General features: G+C 42.9%; 2 protein-coding genes across 2 annotated transcripts; both read right to left on the bottom strand.

Annotated features, from left to right (window-relative positions):
* Nucleotides 1–2,409: 2,409 nt before the first annotated feature.
* Nucleotides 2,410–9,259, bottom strand: LOC121541836 (U4/U6.U5 tri-snRNP-associated protein 1). Its single transcript, XM_041851162.2, has 20 exons — nt 8,656–9,259; nt 8,439–8,493; nt 8,292–8,347; nt 8,038–8,164; nt 7,830–7,932; nt 7,620–7,697; nt 7,243–7,342; nt 6,970–7,115; nt 6,592–6,798; nt 6,277–6,386; nt 6,051–6,187; nt 5,814–5,938; nt 5,474–5,641; nt 5,144–5,254; nt 4,852–4,939; nt 4,623–4,713; nt 4,259–4,394; nt 4,032–4,121; nt 3,615–3,736; nt 2,410–2,648 (listed from the first exon to the last, which is right to left on the bottom strand). The coding sequence occupies exons 1-20, from the start codon at nt 8,930–8,932 to the stop codon at nt 2,630–2,632; spliced, it is 2,346 nt and encodes a 781-aa protein (XP_041707096.1). The 5' UTR covers nt 8,933–9,259; the 3' UTR covers nt 2,410–2,629.
* A 1,254-nt stretch (nt 9,260–10,513) lies between these two features.
* si:dkey-175m17.6 (N-acetyllactosaminide beta-1,3-N-acetylglucosaminyltransferase 2) lies at nt 10,514–13,743 on the bottom strand. The gene is made up of 2 exons (XM_041850181.1): nt 12,691–13,743; nt 10,514–11,991 (listed from the first exon to the last, which is right to left on the bottom strand). Exon 2 carries the CDS (start codon nt 11,983–11,985, stop codon nt 10,645–10,647), a length of 1,341 nt encoding a protein of 446 aa, XP_041706115.1. The 5' UTR covers nt 11,986–11,991; nt 12,691–13,743; the 3' UTR covers nt 10,514–10,644.
* Nucleotides 13,744–14,489: the final 746 nt, after the last annotated feature.

Genomic DNA, 14,489 nt, shown 5'->3' with positions numbered 1-14,489 from the left:
AAGTCTCCCAGCTGTATTGGATTCCGCTGCCAGCAGCGTTTTCATTATTTAGTCCGTTCGTAGCGGGTATGTACACGATCAACAAGATCAGTCCAAAACCCACCACTGGAAATCCATGGTTGGCAGAATGTTTGTAAACTAAGTGTACAAATTAAAAACATAAAATAACGCCACTAAGTGTACAAATTAAAAACATAAGATAACGCCACACTGCAGGTCGCAACAGAGACGCTGCTAGCCGCTATTTTCTTAGTTACGTTCATGGTTACGTCACGTATGACGAAAGCGCGTAAGTGCAAGCCCACAGACACCCATAGAGATTGTATTGAAAGCTTTGCAATTTGAAAAAAATAGATTTTACATGGGAGTCTATGACAGACTTCTGGGCGATTTTCAACATGACTGAAATCGCCCCAAAAACGGGCGGGGCCATTTGAAGCACGACTTTAGCCTGATTTGACATTTAGTGGCAGTCAGATCAGATTAGAACACTGATAACTACTGTTGCCGTGATATAATTGATTAGAAAAAAAATCCCTTCCTTTTCCCGTTTGGCAGTGCGTCGCCCATATCGCCCTATTGAACACACCGCCCCTGCACTGGAACCGAAAATAATGCTAACGTTACTGCACTGTAGCCTGCATCACGTGCACACGATTTCACAACTTTATTACAACTTCATAGACGTCATATACCATACAACAAAGCACGAATGGAAGCGATAGTATGCATTAAAATAGCTACTATTGAAAATGCAGACAATTGGTGGCTGATTCTACTGGTAGCTACCGCGGCGATGCCGAAATCAATGCTACGTGCATAGGTAGATGTAACCAGAGATTGCACTGTATAATGTTTACAATTCGCTTGTACATTCTTACAACTTCACAGATGTAGCAATAACATTACAGTAGATTTTATGCAAGCTTATAAAAGATACTTACTCCATAACTCTCTCTCCGTGTGATATAAACAATGATCCGTATGTTTTTAAAAATTCGAGTTGGGGCCGGGGCTAAAATCAAAGTGCGAATATGATTGGACCACTCGTTAAACGGGCGATGGTGGTTGGGTACAGTTAGTTAAGACTGTCTCGCATTCCCATTGGTGGCTTTTAGTGGCTTCCGCTAGTTGAGACTGGCTAGACATCGGATTGGCTGACAGTGTTGTCAGCCATTTCACTTAGGCGAGACAGTTGAACCAGAATAATGCGCTCTGCTACTGCCTGAGAAAAATGAGATGATGACTTTAAGGAACAAACAATTATAAAGGGTGCGTTCGTAAATTCGCTCTGGCTGTCTACTCCGATTCCAGAGCGCTCGTCTGAGTGTGCCAGAGCGCAGAATAACTGATGAATTTACGAACGCTCAACATCCGTTGAATATGGCCTGTGTCCGTAAACATCGGCAAAAAAGTTTAATTAAATTGTTGCCAGCAGCAGTTACCAATGCTCTAGATAACATAAAAACATCCTAACCAGCTCTGCTAGGGCGAGTAAAATGGTCAGTGAGGTGTTCTCGCATGTGCTACTCCTGAGTGGCGCAGTGGTCTAAGGCACTATATCGCAGTGGTAACTGTGCCACTAGAGATCCTGGTTCATATCCAGGCTGTCGCAGCCGGCCGCGACCGGGAGACTCATGGGGCGGCGCACAATTGGCCCAGCGTCGTCCAAGGTAGGGGAGGGAATGGCCGGCAGGGATGTAGCTCAGTTGATAGAGCATGGCGTTTGCAACGCCAGGGTTGTGGGTTCGATTCCCACGGGGGGCCAGTATAAAAAAATATATATAAAAATATGTATTCAATCACTGTAAGTCGCTCTGGATAAGAGCGTCTGCTAAATGACTAAAATGTAAATGTAATGTGTCTGGAAGTAGCTAACAAGCTAGCCAACGTTAGCTTGGGTGCCGTCGTGAGGTCAGAACGCTCAGATCAACCCTACTCCTCCGCCAGAGCGTCAGTGTGCGCGCTGAATGCTCAGAGCGAAACGCTCTTAATTTACGAACACCCAGAGCGCACTCCACATTGGATTTACAAACACAACCAATGTCATTAAATAAAACACAGAACTTAAATATTTAATTTCATAGTAATTTCCTATTTTTCTATGTGGACCTGTCCGAGTCAATGGACTATTTTCAGTGCTTTGGCAATTGAATGAATGTTCACTCTTTTGGGATTTCCATTAAAAAGCTAATAATTTTAGTGCAATTTCATAATGCATTTAATGTGTTAAAAAAATGATAGAAACCAAAAACCGTGATTTAAAAAAATAATCTAACCGAATCCAAACTCAAAAACCACTAATAGTCAGGTATGTACCTTGACATTTTAACAGTTTAACTTGCCATTAGCTGCAAGCATTCACATGATGCAAACAAATGGTGGAAATAAAAAAGGAACCAGACAAAGTCATGTCAAATCTTTAATGTATGTAAATGATAATCATTGTAGACATAAATCCAGGGTCAAAAGCAACAACTACTTTCTTTACACACACAACAGTAATAGGCAGCTACTTGATTTTATTCAATAAGGAAAATAAACTTAAAACATCAGTTTGTGTCTGTGTTTGTATGAGTGTCTGTGTAATGGTGCACGGCCCTGGTTAGATCCCTCTTCTCAACCACATCTATTTGGTGATGTTGTTTCTGGGGAAAGAGGAGGATTACAGACAAAACATTAAGAGGGAAACAGACAGTAGTGTGAAGAATAACTAGGTACATACTCTATGCAGTTCATTGAAATGAAATATTCTGAGCTGTTACTTGCAACCTTGCTCTGTGTAATCCACAGATTGGAAACTGATGGGGTGGGGCCACACAAAAAAAAAGGAAAGGGGGATACATTTAACCCAATCAGAACTCATGAGCGGCGCACAAGTCGTCCAAGGTAGGGGAGGGTTTGGCCGGCAGGGATGTGGGTTTGTTTCCCACGGGGGGCCAGTTTGAAAAACAAAAACATGTATGCATTCACTAACTGTAAATCGCTCTGGATAAGAGCGTCTGCTAAATGACTAAAATGTAAAATGCAAATGAGGGGCCGCAGTGGCTCGCGGGTCTGCATATCCACACCCACACATGCAGTCAGCCAGCCTTTTGGGGGCCCCAAGTGACATTTTGTTGTAAGAATTGGCATTTTAGAGTTAATTTCCTGCAATTTCACACATTTTGCTATGGCCGGGGAGAGAAAGGTTTGCAGTTTTTAATATCATATCTGAGTGGGGTGAGACTAACAGAATCAATGGGGGCCCCCCGGTCGGTAATTCAACCATGAGTCCTACAAGTTTAGATAACTGGCCGCTAGACTAATTTACCAATTTAAAAAATTTTTAGCAGACACGGGCAAATTGAGTATGTCAGTGACCGACATAAGAGAAAAACTGCTGATGCACAAATAATCTCGAAATTTCACCTTGTGTATTCTACTATTCTTATTCTCAACAGTAAGTTGAGACCCCGACTGAGTAACTACAAAAAGGGGGGCTACAAAAAGAGGTCCGCCAGTTGCCCACCCCGGGTCTAATCAATCAAAAAAAGTGTCACTGTAATTAGACTAGAAATACATACAAGACAGGGTGAAAGAAAGGAAAAATAAGAGGTTTGTAAAATACTCACGCATTCATGCTCTTCCCACTCCCACTCAGAACGATGTAGGGGGTTTTCTGTGACTTCTGTTTCTCCTGAAGCAAAGCGACCGTTCCTAGAGGGGTATCACTACTGCTCATCTTCTTTAACAGCTGATAAAGAGACACAGGTGGGGGGGAAGAGGTATTTAAATACACACTCGGTCAAACCACTGACTAGACTAGAGGCTTGCTAGGTCATATCCTCAAGAACTCAAATTGGGCAAGCCCTGCAACATGAATTTTCTAGTAAGGCCTGAAAATAAATGTTATTCAATTGAAAGCCATATGTGATGGAAAGTATCAGATAATCCAAGATTTGAATAAAAATAAATAAAAAAAGTTATTTCGATTTGAGTACAAAACAAACAACGTAAAATAATATTTGAGTGAGCGAAGTTAGACATACCGCTTCCTCTTCCAGCTTTTTCATCCTCCTCTCAGTCTTCATCTTGCCAGACCCCTTCCCATGGAACCGATGTGAGAGCTGCCGGAAAGCCTAGAGAAAGAATAGGATTAGTGTCAATATTCTCAATGAGCACCATTTACCTACACTAAAAACAGCAGTTGACACATTTGACAAAATCATCATTCTGCATGTCAATGATTTTAAGGGAAGATTAAATAACAATGTACCTCTTTAGGAGTGAGCTTCCGTCCAGATTCATCCACATACTCAATCTTGACATCTGGCTTGTAGGCGTCCTTCTCCTTGAAGTCCTGGGTGAAGCCTCTATATTCCTCCCTCCGACTGTACTTGTCATCTATAGTCCTAGAGTTGGAGAAACAAGGATAGACGGTTAACGATGGAGAGGCTAACAGGTTTTCATACATTACACTTAGGATTACATGTTACATACACAACCCTGGCATTGAGCTAAAAAAAACAGTAAATTACTAAATACATGCCAATTTATTTATGTTGTAACTTCTGCAATGTCTGTGAGAAAGTGGTGATTATTTAACCAGCATATAAGCACACAAAGTACAGGTAGCTCACATCTTGTCCTCAATGCTGTAGTTATCATTGGGCAGGGCACCGGTAGGAGCACGGACACGGGATATCTTCTGCATTTGAGTGTCCAAGAGACCTAAGGGAGACAAGGAGAGTATGAGAGCATGAAAGAAACTATGGAAACGAGGGAGACAAGAAGAATATATCAAAAACATGACAGTCCTTTTCTAAACAAATACTGTCAAAGTGGGGCTGTCCACCCCCAATCTCTTACCCTTATTCTTGCAGAGTGCCAAGGCAGCAGCCAGCCCAGAGTTGACAATGGGTTCTTCATCCAGGATGGTGGTCGAGGCTGTGGCGAACTAGGAGATAGAAGCAAGAGGCAAGTCAAGCACATCCAGCGGACACATTTTCACTTCAGTAGTTCAGGGGGGAAAAAGCCTTGCGTATTCTTATGGGTCATGGTATGTTATTCTCTATATTACCCACTAGGGGACTCCAAAATCAGCACTACTGCTAAATGCATGGGAATATGGATGAGACTACAAGGCAGGAGGATGACTCACATCAGGCTGCTTCTGTTCCTCATCCACGTTGACGATGCTCCAGCCAACATTCTCATCCCCGTCAGAGTCTGAACCTCCAGCGCCATCTCTCTCCGCCTCCTGCTCGAAATCCTAGAACAGTAGAATACAGTTGATACAAGAGACTCAAACCAAGTGTTCAAGTGCAAACACACAGAGCTCATGGATATTTCAATTCTCTCTACTGAGCACACTAGAATACAATTGGAATCGCTTCCTTGTTTATGAGGTGGTCATGTGCCAATTCTAATGATGTATATATATTTTTTAAATAAACAGTTAGCGATAGCCTGTCTCTTGCACTGTACCCACCATGATGTCCTCCTGGTCCTCTCTGTTTCCTGACAGGCCGTAGGTGGGGATGTCACCCAGAGTTCTGCAGAACTCAGAGGTGGCGTTGAACACAATGTTCAGCTTGTTGTTGTCGTCTTCATCGTCACTGTCGTCCCCTCTTGCAAGCCCTCGGACCTGCTCTGCCACCTGAGGGGCAGGACAATGAGAACAATGTTTAAACATTTATTGGTGATTAAATATCACAACAGATTCTATAGTAATCCACTCAATATTGCTGTTTTCCGTTGTCAAAGGAGAGATCAATGCACTGGATAGGATCTCTGGCCACAGTGATATTCTAGCATCGTAGAGCCCACACCTTTTCCTCAGAGTTTTTGAGCAGCTGTTTCTGTTTGAGCTTTCGCTGTTTCTCCAGCTGCTTCTGCAGCTCCTGCTCTGCCTCGTCCTCCTCCAGCACAGCCGGCTCAGGGGGGGTGAAGTCCTCTGAAGGAAGAATAAAGTGTAAGTGTTGTCATAATATTGAAGAAAAACAGGCATGAGTGAACCATTCATTTATTTAGCTCATCACTAAACCACTAACAGATGTCTCCCTCACCATCATCACTGATGTCCATGTCCGCCATCCTGATGTCATCTGACTGTTGGGGTACATCTAGTCCCGGTATGATGACACGCTCCTTCACCTCTTCCTGGCCCTCCTCAGCCAACTGCTTGCGACCCCGACCCCGAGCCCTGATGGAGAGCAACAAAGAAAGTGTCAGACTAAAGCTAAAAAAAAAGGCTAATCATTCAGATTGAAGCGAAGCTGAGGCGAGCAGAACCTGGAGCCAAAGTCGGTGTTGCGTGTGTCATCTAATTGGAGATCATCAGGCAATGCCTTCTCCTTCTTCCTGATCTTCCTGATGCGCTGCTTGGTCTTCTTAAAGCCCACCTGTAATAACAACAAAAAGTAAGAACCTGTCTGTGAATAATGACAACAATTAATGATAACTCATAGTGTGTTAACAATTCTCCAAAACACACACACACTTAACATTCAAAAGAAAACCCATTCACACATTAAATCTGAGACAAGAGCAAACATATCCAAAAGACAGCCTCCAATGCCCTCTTCAGAGCACCTCCTCAGTCCTCACCATCTCCTGGGGTGTGTAGTACTCTGAGGCAATAGCGAGAGCAGGCATCTCCAGGGACTGGGCCTGGTTCCTCAGGGTCTCCCTGATGGCCTGGAGCTCCCGTTCCCGTTCCCCCTCGGCACAGCCCCCTTTGCTCAGCTGGAAACTCTTCTTCTTCTCTCCATCAATCTCCTCATCATACTTGCCCAGCACAGTGCGCGGCTTGAACTGCAGAGGTGGACAATGGACAGTGAGATTGAATTAAGCAGTGAGAAAGACATGACAGTATTTCAGAAATGACGACAAACTAAGTTTGGACACTTTTCCTTTCTTACCGTAACCATTTAATCCACACTCTCGTCCATACCGTTACCATGTCATCCACACTCTCGCCCTTACCGTAACCATGTCATCCACACTCTCATCCTCTTCGTAGGCTTTGTAATCAGGCTTTTTCTTCTTCAACTCCACATTTTTCTCAGCCTTTTCTTTGTCCACTAGACCCACATTTACAAGAACATCACCCCCCTCTTCATCAAGCACACCTGAAAGAGACACAAAAGGGCAATGTGTGGGTGGGCATGTACCACTGTTTATGATGTGGGTCTGTTTTAAGCATGGTCTTCATTAATATATTTCTCTGTTATTGGTAACATTTCAACCTGCTATCACCTTTGTCTTCCAGTGTGAGAATGACAGTCTCCCCTTCATTAAATGACTCCATCTTGTGCTGCACAGTGAGACCCTTTAGGTCCCGAGAACTGTACGCGGCCTATAACAAAGACAAGCAGAAGAACATAAGACCTAGAGGCATTCTCTCACGTCAGATCGCTTGACGACTCAGTCTGCACAGAATCAAGACATAAAGTGCCTCCCTTAGGGGCAGTGGTGTCACAGGTCTCAAACTCCATGGAGGGGAGGGGGGGATTGGGGGGCGTACTGGCAGATTGCCTGAATGCGGTTTATATCTAGCCTGCAATCACACACAAACCAGAAGACAATCCTAAATTGAGCAGTTGAGATATTCAACACACGAGAGAAGATTTTACCTTCTTGGCCTGTCCAAACTCCTCCTCCACCAGATTGCTCACACCAAACTCCTCATCCATCTCCTGCAGAAGTTTGGCCTATAGGGAAAGAAAGGAAATAAAGGAACCAATCAAAAACTGAGTACAAAATAACAACATAACTTATACACACAAACACCTCCCTTCCTCTCACAGCCCTCCTCCTTCCCCCATGGTTCCCTCCCTACTCACTCTCTTCTCTGCCAGTTCTTTCTCTTTGGCCATCTTCCGGCTCCTCTCAACCCAGGCAACAGTGTCGTCCAGCCAGTCTTCTTCTGCTAAGGTCTTCACTTTCCTGAAAACCACAGCAGGAGAGGAAGAGAAAAATAAAATGAATTGGATCACTAACCACAATAGTCCAAGATGTAGTACGTACAGCCTTCCTGTCGTTAGACCTTACCCCAGTTTCTTATTGAGGAGCCTCTTTTCCTTCAGAGCTGCCAGTTTCTCCCTCATCTCTTTCTGCTGTTTAATGTACACTGGGTTGATAGTCTCTGCAACCATTGGCTGCTCCTTCGTGCCGAGCTCTGGGGCAACAGACAGGGAGGGGTGAGTCAGTAAAATTACAATCAGCAAGTCTCACATGACCTCACTACTATAGACATGGTCATCTAGTTCTAGTCAGAGACTTGACATGGCTCAAGTTTACCTCACCTTTAGTGGTGTCAGTCATTTCCAGAGGCTTCAGACCAAGCTTGGCCCTCAGCTTGCTGTTAGAAAGAAAGAAAACCAGGGAAGAGAGTTATTCAGAATTGATCATCATCAGTGCTCCATCATTCAATGTCTGTGTCTGTCACTTACTTTGTTTCTTCAATGGTAAGCGAGGCATCTCCACTTGCAGACTGTGGTGCAATTTCTAGAGGAAAATAACAATTGAAGTGAAAAACACAGGAGAAAACCTTGCATCTTCGATGTCATATATGCAATAGGTCAGACTATATTTGAGTGTATTGCGCACTGATTGGATGTACCTATGAATGTTTGTGTATGTGGATATGTGGCTGACTGATGTATTTACCTGTGTTCTCCTCATATCCAGACTCCACTTTTTCTTTCTTTACGCGAGGCTCCCCAGTACTCCTCTCCCCTTTACTGCGACCTTCTCTCTCGGAACCCCGTCCACTCCTTTCCTTCGATCTGGACCGTTTCCTTTTCTCCCGCTCTCGGTTGCCATCTCGTTCCTTGTCCCTCTCCCGGTCCTTGTGACGGTGTTTTTTGTGTTCGCGGTGACCACGCTCTTCGGCATCCTTCTCCTTATCACGGCCCTTTTCCTTGTGTTTCTTCGACGAACCCATCTTCCTTGTTATGTACTGTAAAAGTGCTTGCTAGCTAGTAAAACAAATATACCTCTAACTTTACCTGTCCGTGTGCAACAGCTAATATTCGCTAGCCAAGCTAACGTGCCAGCGATTGTTGACAGTCAGTAGACGATTAAGATTTAAAAACGTTTGCTGGCTAGAGGGAAAAACGTTAAACTACAGTCAAAAGCATTGCTCGTAAAACCCCATCTTGGGGCAAGCTGCAACAAATGTTTTAAGCAAGTCTTTACTTACGTGTGAACAAATCACCAATCGCACTCGAAACGAATGGACGACTGTTTTTCAGAATGACCTTTTAGATTTATTTCCGGGGTCAAATGAAACGTCACATCACAACAAAGATTTTTTGTTGTTGCAAGAACTGTGTGAGAAAACCGACCCTTGCTACTTCCATCTGAAGTACATGAAGTGAATACTTTTTCACTGGATTGTGTTGAATTAGTCTATCTGCAGGTTATATTTTTGAGTTATATTTATTATGTGGTTTTTTTAAGATAGCCTACAGTTGTGAAAATACCAACTTCACACTGTGACATTTTTTTGGACACAGTTAAGTAGAGTGAACTAGGCCAATGTTTTGTTGAAAATAAAAAGTCAATGTGATCTAAAAGAATGGCATAGTCTAATAGAAGAGATGGTAAATGAGGCAAAACAATAAATTGTTTTAATGATCATTTTTTCCCAGATTCATTCATTTGCAAGTCTCATGATTGATGATACAGTGTGTCATACAAAATCTGATTCTGTTATTACAAGGTTGTTTTTTCATATACATAACAAACATGCCACTTGAGAATAGCCAGCACAAATACCGTATGGTTTAAACTGTAAATAGCCTATAATAACTCTTCACAACAACTACCTCTCAATTTCACATAAATGTGTTTCTATCTACATGTAAAATACAATTATTTATTTGAACATTAAGCTAAAATTCAACTGACAGTTGAATTGATTTTATTGGAATTGGAATGTAACAGACTTAAATGGCTTGATGACAAGTAAATTAACTAACTTAAATACAGAGGATTGAAGCTACGCCCTAATGGCAGTGGTGGAAAAAGTACCCAATTGTCATTCTTGAGTAAAAGTAAAGATACCTTAATAGACAATGACCCAGTCATTTAGAAAAGTCACCCAGTAAAATACTACTTGAATAAAAGTCTAAAAGTATTTGGTTTTAAATATACTTAAGTATCAAAAGTAAATGCTCAAATATACTTATTATGAAAAGTAAAACAATAAATATTTTCAACTTCCTTATATTAGGCAAAACGATTTTCTGTTTTTTTTTATTGATGGATAGCCAGGGGCATACTCCAACACTCAGACATAATTTACAAACAAAGCATGTGTGTTTAGTGAGTCCACCAGATCAGAGGCAGTAGGATGACCAAGGATGTTCACTTGATAAGTGTGTGAATTGGACCATTTTCCTGTCCTGCTAAACATTCAAAATGTAACAAGTACTTTTGGGTGTCAGGGAAAATGTATGGAGTAAAAAGTACATTATTTTCTTTAGGAATGTAGTGGAGTAAAAGTATAAGTTGTCAAAAGTATAAATAGTAAAGTAAAGTACAGATTCTCCAAAAAAACAACTTAAGTAGTACTTTAAAGTATTTTTACTTGAGTACTTTACATTACCGCCTAATGGCCGTGGTCTGGTGCCTCACCCTTTGATGGTTTCTTCAGCATGGTGAGGGTGGAGTCTGCAGCCACCTCCATAGCGTGAGCATCTCTTTAGGGTTTCGCTTATGAACCAGCAGCACAGAGCTGTAAGCACAAGGCTTCTCCCTCTCTGTTTCTGGGAGATCAAAGGTATAAAATCCAGGGTGATGGATGGGGGCCACCCCAAGTCTATGGAGGCACATGCCCAGATATACATCATCGATGGGGAAAAGACGCACCCTCTCTGACACTTGTCTGAGACGCATGGCAAGTGCACCAGAGTACACCACCCCTCCTCCACCAGCATATGGTGGGTACGCACCTTTGTAAAAACTCTCTGAGATATAGTATTTGGTGGTTGGCTGTCGGTTTGGCATTGCATTCTGAATTACATCCCCCACAAATAAATCCTTTATCTTCTCAGTTTTGTTCCTATCTGCTCTCCACATGCCGTCCTCCTCCCTCTGTTTATGCAGGTAGTCCAGGAGGGCACTTGTCCTAACAAAAACATCATCATCACCCTTGAAGACAAACTCTGCCCCTGGACAGTGGTTCTGAAGCCAATGCCAGAAGAGCAGATCTTTCAGGGTCAGGTTAAAGAAAGTGTCCCTGAAGTCCCACTGCAGGATGTCCCCATACTGCTGGCTCTCCAGCATCAGGAGGCCACCAAGGTCTGGGTGAGGGCCCGTTGTCGAGTCCTGTCTACCCAGCAGAAAGACTGTGCGCACCAGCCCACCCCTCCCCCCCAGCTCCCCCTTCACCCAGCCACTTCTCCCCCATGTTTCACGGATGGCCTGCCTGTTCTCAAAGTTACCCACCTGGGATTTGATGGCCATTAGGAGCATAGGGGTCTCTGGCCCAGTGCTCTCATTGCCAGCACACACTCTGGGCTGATCCATGAGGAAGGGGTACACCCTGCAATGCATGGACTGGACAAAAGCCCTCATCTGCTCTGGCAGGGTGTTGAAGTCAGGTAGGTGAGGAAGCCAGCACTTGTCTGGGCCACAGTCTGAGGAGACCGCCATCTCTGGTGGCTCAGTGAGCTCAGTGATAAGCCTTGTGATCATACCTGCAGTTGAGTTGCCCCTCAAAATGGGGTTATGGTGCCGGTCCCAGAGATGCTGAAGCTGGTTCCACAAAGCACTGTCCTCCAGGCGAACGTTCCAGAAGGGGCCCAGGGGATGGGAGGCCAGTGCCCCAGAGTTGGCAGAGGCCCCTGGGGCAACAAAGTGGACAGGTAGGTGGGGAGGGGAATAGGATATGGAGACAAATATGGACACCATGATATAAACCAGGAGATGTCCCATCATCACACAGGGCATGAGGCAGAGGCACAAGATCGTTCCATTGCATCGGGCCATTGGGTGCTGTATGCAGTAGGACATGAATAGAAAGAATGAAGAGAAAAAGAGAGAGAGAAATATAGAGAGAGAGGGGGGAAGGTTAGCAACTCACTGGTAAAGAAATATGAGCATATAAACTGGCTAAATGAAGAGCATAAATATTTATAAAAATTAGGTACTTTGTTTAATTAATGTGAGACCAATAGGGGGATACAGCCAGTCAGAACTAGAAGCAACTGCAGGTCTCTGAGGGTCGGTCTCCTAGGTGATGCTCCAGAGAGGCTTGTTATCTGTGCTTGGCCAAAGACTCAGAGCATCACACAGCCCAAGATATTTATATCATGTACCTTTCAACACAACATTGATATGGAAAGCTGAAGGTATACCATGTTTCCTATTCCTCTCAAAGTTGGTGAAAATATACTAACAAACATCCAGCTCTAGAGACATAACACTTTCCATGTAATACTCATTTCAAGGATATTAACCCACATAGTTTTGTCTACATTTTGCTATTGTGAATTTATGTGTGCTATCATGAACCCCCCAAAAGATCAACAATCACACAAAAATGAGAGGTTATAATGAATACATTTGGAATAATATCCTAAAGACAATAAAATTTAGACCTACATTATTTGCTAAAATAAGCTTTCCATTACAACCAAACATTAGCATACTGTTGTTCATTTTATAACAAGACTAAGGTCAGAAGTAACTTACAAAAGTACTGTAGGCTCAGGCAGAGAAGACGTGAGTATGAGTAACGTTAGAGAAAAAAACGGTATTGAAGATCCATCATCGCTTTTCTGCTCCTTTAGTGATGGCTGTGGACTAGGCCTACAGTAGGCGTCTTCTAAGAAGTCGAATACATAATAAACTAATATTAAACATTTAATTTGAAAATGAACACCAGCAAAGTACAATAATCGAGCAAGCCGCACGGGTGTTCATAGGCTAGTCAACCTCCAAAGATTCAAGAAAAGAATGGCGCCTCATTTATCCTTTGGTAGGAAAAGGAAAAACAAAATTGCCCATATTCTTTCCTACCGTTCCCATTGCGTTCAATCAAAATAATTATATGAATTCTTAGCTTTGGTCGGCATTGTGTTCAATAAATAGAGGTATAATTCATTGAGCTTGAAGAAAACCGATTTGCATGCAGGAGAGGCTCCGCAGGTGAGTTCTCCACAGGTCTGCATTTGCATGCAAGTTATGGATCTATGCCAACAACGTAGAAGGTAAACCACACCCATAGGCCTAAGACATCTGTCACGAGGGTTTGAAATATGGGGCCACAAACAGTCAAATTCTCAAAGCAGTTGGCTTATTGTAAAAATATTTCATGGTATTTACAAATGACAGACAACCTAATTTCGTTTAGCTTAGTTGTATAACATTTACATTCACATTTACATTGTTCTGATTGCAGAATTGTATTTGACTATATGGTTCGATGGATGGATATAGACATAATAAGGGCAGCTTCATAATAATATATCGTACTTTTTTAGAGGAAATTAGCTATAACACATCAGTATAGCAACAGCCTATAGAGGAAAACATGTCTGCATCTATAAGGTCATAGGCTAAGTTCAGTTTGAATGTCAAAGATTACTGCAAAATTGACTCCTCTTTTCTCATGATATGGATTGTGAACATATAGCCTACTGCCTCAAGCTTCACCACTCTTGCTCTTTCGTTTTAACACACACATTGTACACACCTGAATAAAACTCCCTCCCTCTAAGGCCATTTTAGTTTTAACACTTTCATGTTAACTGCATTGAGGTACACCTGTATCAGTATAATTTCTCTACCCCTTGATTCCTTGCTGGTCTATGGCCCTCCCTCCCCTCGCCCTGTTCTTTTTGCTCACTGAAACCTGCCACAGCCCCCTCCCTCTCTTCCCTGACATCATCAGTTTGTATGCAACCAAAGTTTCACCAAGGACAGAGGTCCTTGGCAAGGCAACATCAAGTGTTTCCCAGTTTCACTATGCCTGTACCTGTCTAGTATTGTTGGCTGGAGAGGCTGTTGTCACACAGACGACATGCAGTGGATGTGAGTCGCAGAGTGGGGCTGCTGATTGATCTGCCCCCAGGGTGCCTAATCACACCACCCTGCCTCCCAACCAACACTTATGTAATGGTGAACAGGGTGTATCCGGGTTCAGTGAAAATCTGAATCATCAATGGCAATTTGACAGTCCCACTGACTGTATAATGTAACTGTTCAATCATTTCCAAACTGGCATTCATGGCTTGAATGTCCAACAGTCGATTGTTAGAGAGAAGCAGCCTCTGTGCTTCTTCAGAGTATCACTCACTAATGTGCCGTTATATTGATAAAAAAATGTTTGGTGTTGATTTCACCTTACAGCACACACATATCACATGTGCACATTTCCAGTCAACAAAGTCCACAATATAGACACTGAGTGTACAAAATATTAGGAACACCCTCCTAATATTGAGTTGCACCCCCTTTTGCCCCCAGAACAGCCTTAATTCGTCGGGCAT

Source organism: Coregonus clupeaformis, chromosome 27, assembly GCF_020615455.1.
Source record: "Coregonus clupeaformis isolate EN_2021a chromosome 27, ASM2061545v1, whole genome shotgun sequence".
NCBI lineage: Eukaryota > Metazoa > Chordata > Actinopteri > Salmoniformes > Salmonidae > Coregonus > Coregonus clupeaformis.
The sequence above is the reverse complement of the archived record's forward strand: the minus strand, read 5'-3'. Positions and strand labels throughout refer to the sequence as shown.